The 5,546-nt window shown below is 61.1% G+C and overlaps 1 protein-coding gene across 1 annotated transcript; it reads right to left on the bottom strand.

The window, feature by feature from the left end:
- Positions 1-2,644: 2,644 nt before the first annotated feature.
- On the bottom strand, positions 2,645-5,540 carry SFRP5 (secreted frizzled related protein 5). Its single transcript, XM_026851227.1, has 2 exons — positions 5,095-5,540; positions 2,645-3,814 (listed from the first exon to the last, which is right to left on the bottom strand). Exons 1-2 carry the CDS (start codon positions 5,444-5,446, stop codon positions 3,474-3,476), a joined length of 693 nt encoding a protein of 230 aa, XP_026707028.1. The 5' UTR covers positions 5,447-5,540; the 3' UTR covers positions 2,645-3,473.
- Between the last annotated feature and the right edge of the window lie 6 nt (positions 5,541-5,546).

The raw sequence follows: 5,546 nt of genomic DNA, 5'->3' as shown, positions 1-5,546 counted from the left end.
CACCCACCCCCCCCAATATTTGGCTGTAATGCAGAGGAGGCAAGAGGGTAAGTTTGAGCTGGGTTGTGTGGCTGGGTCTCCAGCTGCAGCCTGAGGAGAAGCTGCTCTGTGCACTTAGTGACTGCTGCTTTCTACTACAGATTAATATATAAGTGTATATAGAGAATGACCAATAAATCTCTTGCCCTCATCTGACTCTTGTCTTGCCCCAGTGGAAGCTGTCCTGGTCCCAGGTCACCTGGGCCCATCTGCGGCCTTGGCCCTGCAGTTCTGCAGGTGGTCACAGAGAAATGGTGTGTCTGTGCCACCAGCTCCCCTTGCTTACGGGCGTTTCAATCTTCTGTCATGCTGTGGCCTTGTTTGCCCCCAGCTCAGGGCTGAGTGCAGCTGTTCTTCCTTGGCTGTGCCATGGCCAGATCCTGCTGGGCTGGAGCAAGGGAGAAGCTCAGCTCTGGCTGGAGCTGCTGGGCTTCCTCTCCACCTCCTGGGGCTGCTCCTTCCCCTGCCCTACCCAGGCGGTGGTCCCGGCAGCTGCCTGTGTGCACAAGGGTGACCTTTCCCTGAATGAACAGCAAATCTCCCAGCTATCCCAGGAATGTGACCCTGGCTGCTGTGCAGCTGGGAATGGCCATGCCTGGGTCCCTGCCAGCCAGCTGCAGCCTCCCCTGGCCAAGGGGTTGGGGGGGCCGGTGCTCTTGGGCTGGCATTGCCCAGTGCCTGCCAGGCTGTGACAGCCATCAGCCTGAGAAGGTGCTGGGGGCTCAGATCTCACTGCTGATTATACACCCCACCAGTGTGGGAGCTTGCATGGGTCAGCTCTGGGGGAAGCCTGAGCCCTCTTCTCACTTGTGGGCTCAAAATGTGCCCTATGGAAATCTGTGGAAAAGCTGGACTTGGCAGTGATGAGGGTGTCTGAGTTGTGCTGGGTGTGCTCCAAGGCCAGGGGGTGTAGGGGAGGGCTCGCATGCGGAGAGCTCAGCAGATACTGGGGGCAGTGGAGCAGCTGTAACACTGGGGAGGGGGCTGTGTACCACCCCAAGAGCTGTGGGATCGTGTTTGTGGGTGGGGGTGTATCTGCAATGGGATGAGTACTGGTCTGCAAGGGACTGGGGGAGTTGAACTGTGGAGCTCAGATGACTGATGGTGGGAGGTAGAGAGAAGTTACTTGTCTTTCTAGAGAAAACACTTGGAGCGATGAGCACCATGACCATGTATGTCTAAATGCTCCCTGGAAAGATGTTAATGACGCAAAATACAGAGGGCTACAGATAAACTTGGGCTGTGGGAGATGGGGTTTTATTTGCACACTTTAAGTCTTGCAGTTAAATGACGTAATTGACGATGTTTATTCCTATGGCAGTGTGCTCAGCAGCCTTGCTCTGAGGATAACCTTCTAACAATATTTGAGTTTATTCCGCAGTTTTTTTCCACATTGGCCAGGGTGGGGTCAGTAACTGCCTGGCCCTGCTGTGAGGCTGTGGCGGGGGCTGGCTGCTGTGTGTCCCTGGCTGGTTGTGGGGCAGGGGCACATCCCCTTGGCTGGGGCAGGATGAAAGCCCTTTGGGGCTCAGAGGGGGGTGGTGGTGTGGGGGGGTGCTGAGGCCATGCCCAAGGGGAGGCAGAGGGAGGGAGGACCATCTTGGCATAGGGCAGGTGCCCAGTGGCCTTGTCAGCCAGGAGGAGGGTGGGCACAGGCATCCCACAGCCTCAATTCCCCTCTTGTCCTGGGAGGCTCCCCTGCGGTGGGGCCAGCTTCAGTGAGAAGCTGCAGTGTCAGGCAGCCAGGTGCTGGGTAAATATCCTGGCAGCTGCCTTCGTGCCTCCCTCACCCCTCGGGATGGGTGGGCGCAAGAATGTGCTAGGTAAACAGGACTGGAGGGGGACTGGGGTGGGAAGGCTGCCCCTCTTGCCTCCTGGGACTGGGGGGCTGCTAGAGCAGAGGCAGCCCCTGCTCTGGGGCTGGGGGAGCCAAGCTGAAGGGCCAGGCTGAGGGCTGCCCCGGTCCCGGTGCTGCTGGGGGGTCCCAGCTGGTGCAGGTGGGTAGCCCTGGGGAACCTTTTGGGAGGAGGCTGTAGGCTGTGGGGTGGGAGGTCTGGCAGCTGAGCAGGGATGGCAGGGAGCTGCAGACAGGGTTTTCAGGTGGTGCGGAGGTGGGGTGCGGGGAGATAGAGGCTCCCTGGTCCAGGATCTGCCCACTACTGTGCTCAGTGCCAGGCTCCTCACGTGTGCCTCCAACTTCCAGCCCATGGATCTATCCCCCAGGGATGACAGAGGGAGAATCCTCTCTGGCAAAAGCACTCAGACCCAGTTGTGGGGCTCCAGCAGCAGTGAAGCCCCTGCCACCCCCATTCTCCTCATCCCACCACCATCCCAGGCTTCCTGAAGTGGTAGGGATGCCTGAGTCTCCAGCACTGCCTGTGACCACTGAAAACCTCATCCCTTCCTTTCACTGGACTGCCCAGCCTCGGGCTATGGGCATGGTGGTACCTGGATCAGGGCTTGAGCTGGAGCCCAGGAAGACCCCACTTCCCCAGGCTGCCCCACTCAGTGAGCAGGACTGAGAGTCCCCTCCCATCCTTCCTGGGGTCCCTGAGAGAGCCCCAGGGGGCAGTTGCCCATGAACCACTGGGAGCTGGACACAGGCTTCTCTAAGGCAGAATAATTTACTGTGGTGTGGATGGACGATGGGTGCCTAGTCTGGGTCTTAGCAGGGGCGTGCATGAGGGATGCAGCAGGACTGGTCTGGGGGGCTTGGAGGCAGACCCCACCACACTGAGCCATGTGGGATGGGAAGGGTGGGGAAGCCTAGGCAGGGGCTGTGCTGGTCTGGGCACTTGGTCTTGAGGGGCCAGTCTGTGAGGACAGTGGGGCAGGAGGGACCTGCCTCGTCTGGGGTGAGACCTTGTGAAGGTGGGATAATTCAGGGCTGGGGTGTGAACTCAAGGTGAGGGCATGAGATGCTCTGGTGGGCTGGAGTGGGGATCTGGAGTGTTGAGGGTCTAGGGCATGTCATGAGGGAGCTGGGCAGGGGACACAGGGGTTCAGGGTAGAGGTCTCAGGTGCATCCAGGGGTCCTAAGAGGACCAAGCAGAGATCCTTAGGGCAGGCAAGAGTCCCTGGGGTGCCAGGCAGGGGGCTTGGGAGTAGCCAAGGGTCTCTAGTGCAGACCAGGGCTCATAAACATGCAGAGAAAGGGTCTTGGGTGCAGCCTAAGCTCCTGGGAGCAGAACAGGGGTCCCAGGGATGCAGAGCAGGCCTTTCAGGAGGGGGAAGGCATCCTAACTGTGGATCAAGACTCCCACAAATGCAGCTGGGAATTCTGGGGGTGCAGAGCAGTGTCCTGGGGCACAGCCAAGGGGTTAAGGGCAGCAGAGCCAGTGTCCTGGGGTGCAACCAGGGATGCCAGGGGTGCAGCTGGGGTGCCAGGGGTATAGCATCAGGCCAGTGCAGAACTGAGCAGGGTGGGCAGAGCCCTAGTGCTGCCCAGCCCCATAAAGCAGGGGGTGGTAGAGGGGGCAGGGGTAGGAGAACATGAACTTGACAGCAAACTTCATCTCCTTGTTGTGCTTCTGCCAGGGGTAGATGGCGAGGAGGAGCAGGCGGCTGCCCACCTTGCGGCCCATCACCAGGAAGCTGCCGCTGAGGCTGTCAAGCTGGGGGCAGGGGCAGGCACCTGCATTCCTCATGTGCAGCACCATCTTCTTGGTGTCCTTGCGCTTGAGGGGCCCCAGCTTCAGCACCTTCTTCTTCTGGGCGGCCACCAGCCGCCGCTCCCCATTCTCCTCTATCATCTCCTTGATGCGCATCTTCACCACTGTGTGGGACAGCCGTGGGGCATGGTTTGGAGCGGGGGGACTGCTGGGGGGCACTGCTGGGGGGGTCTGGGCCAGGCAACTGTGCAGGACAGGGTGCAGACCGGCCCTGGGGTGGGACCCAGAAGAAGGGTCTCTGGGGAAGTTACTGTGTGGGGAGGAGAAGGGGCTGTCAGGGGGAGGGGTTCAGCAGACGCCCCCAGTGACTCTCCCAAATGTCCCATTCTGCCTGTCCCCCCACCAATATATTCTGTGGTGCACCCATCTGAGGCGCACAGGGCCCAAGGGAATGGCTTGGGGGGGTCTCCCATGGGGCTGTTCCCATACAACTGAGCCCTCTGGCCAACCCCAGCCTGGGCTATCAGAGCTGGGGGAGACAGCCCCTTGTTTGGGGGGCCGGGAAGCCCCCCAGCACTCACCGAAGTCACTGGAGCACATCTGCTCCATCATGCCATCCGCCTTGTGCTCCATCTCGCACTGGGTGCAGATCTTGGACACTGCGGTGAGAGACCAGCCACTGTCACAGCTCCCTGCTGCTGGTACCTGTCACCCGGGCCAGCTCTACAGGGACATGCTGCAAGAGCCCCGGCACCTCTTCTGCTCCCTGGGCAGCTGTGCTGGGGTGATGTGGGGGGCACAGAGCACCTTGTTGACCAGCAACCCCCAGGAGGGGACAGGGTATGGGGACACCCTCCATCCAGATGCTGACACTTTGAGGCACAGCAACAGGGTGGCCTCAGCCTGAAGGGTGTCACAGCCTTGATCCTGACCCTGGGCTGCCTTTGGGTGATGTCCCCTCCCCCGCCTGAGAGGACAGGCACCCTGTGACAGCAGCATGGGGCTGAGACCTGCAGGTGCAGGATGCTCTTTGCTGCTGGGATGGGACCTAGTGGGAGGAGAGGGACACAGCTCTGTGGCGGGTTGCCCAGTGGCTCCCACCTCATCCCATGCTCACCCTCAGTGCGGCTCCCATGGCTGCTCTGCTCTCCCCTGCCCTGGGGCAGCTCTGTGCAGGCAGCTGGGTGCCCAGCTCCCCTGGGCAGTGAGCAGTGCCCAACCAAAGCAGCTGATGCTGCTGGTACTGTGCCAATTTGTGCCCTGCTGCAGACAGAGGGTCCTTGGTCAGTGCCAGTGCCCTGGGCTCTACTCCAAGGGGAGCAGGGATGGGGGTGCAGGACCTCCACAGGAAGACCCTGCATGCTGGTCCCTGGCTGTATGGGGACATGCTGATGGCAGGTGCCCCACATGCGTCCCCGTCCCATCTGGTGCCCTTCCCACTTACCTGGCGGTGGGGTAGCCTTGCTGTTCCCAAACTGGACGGCAATGCAGAGTTCATGGTCAGAGGGGAACTTGGCACAGTGCAGCATCTCAGGCCAGGGAAAGCCGTAGGACTCCATGACAGGGGCACAGGAGTCACGCACCACTTCGCAGAGGGAGCGGCAGGGGTAGACGGGCCGGTCGAGGCAGACAGGGGCGAAGAGGGAGCAGAGGAAGAGCTGTGTGTCGGTGTGGCACTGCTTGGCGAGCAGGGGCACCCAGCTGCCAGCCTGCTGCTTGGCCTCAGCCATAGTCTCATGCTCCAGCAGGTTGGGCAGCCGCATGCGCTTGTAGCCCACGTCGCGGCAGAGCTGCATGTCGGCAGGGATGTCGAGGCATTGGGGCTCCCGCCCGTAGAATCGCCCGTGGGGCAGGCTCTCGGGCTGCCAGCCGTAGTAGTCATAGTGCTGCCCGCCG

This window comes from Athene cunicularia (assembly GCF_003259725.1).
Source record: "Athene cunicularia isolate RWA chromosome 6 unlocalized genomic scaffold, athCun1 chr6_part1, whole genome shotgun sequence".
Classification (NCBI taxonomy): domain Eukaryota; kingdom Metazoa; phylum Chordata; class Aves; order Strigiformes; family Strigidae; genus Athene; species Athene cunicularia.
This window is presented reverse-complemented; position numbering and strand designations above follow the sequence as displayed.

Excerpts from the sequence above, each read along its gene's own strand:
- SFRP5 (XM_026851227.1), bottom strand. The coding sequence starts at position 5,446 with ATGCAGCTCTGCCGCGACGTGGGCTACAAGCGCATGCGGCTGCCCAAC. Across the intron at positions 3,815-5,094 it reads CAAGGCTACCCCACCGCCAG|TGGTGAAGATGCGCATCAAG; the intron begins GTAAGTGGGAAG and ends TGTCCCACACAG.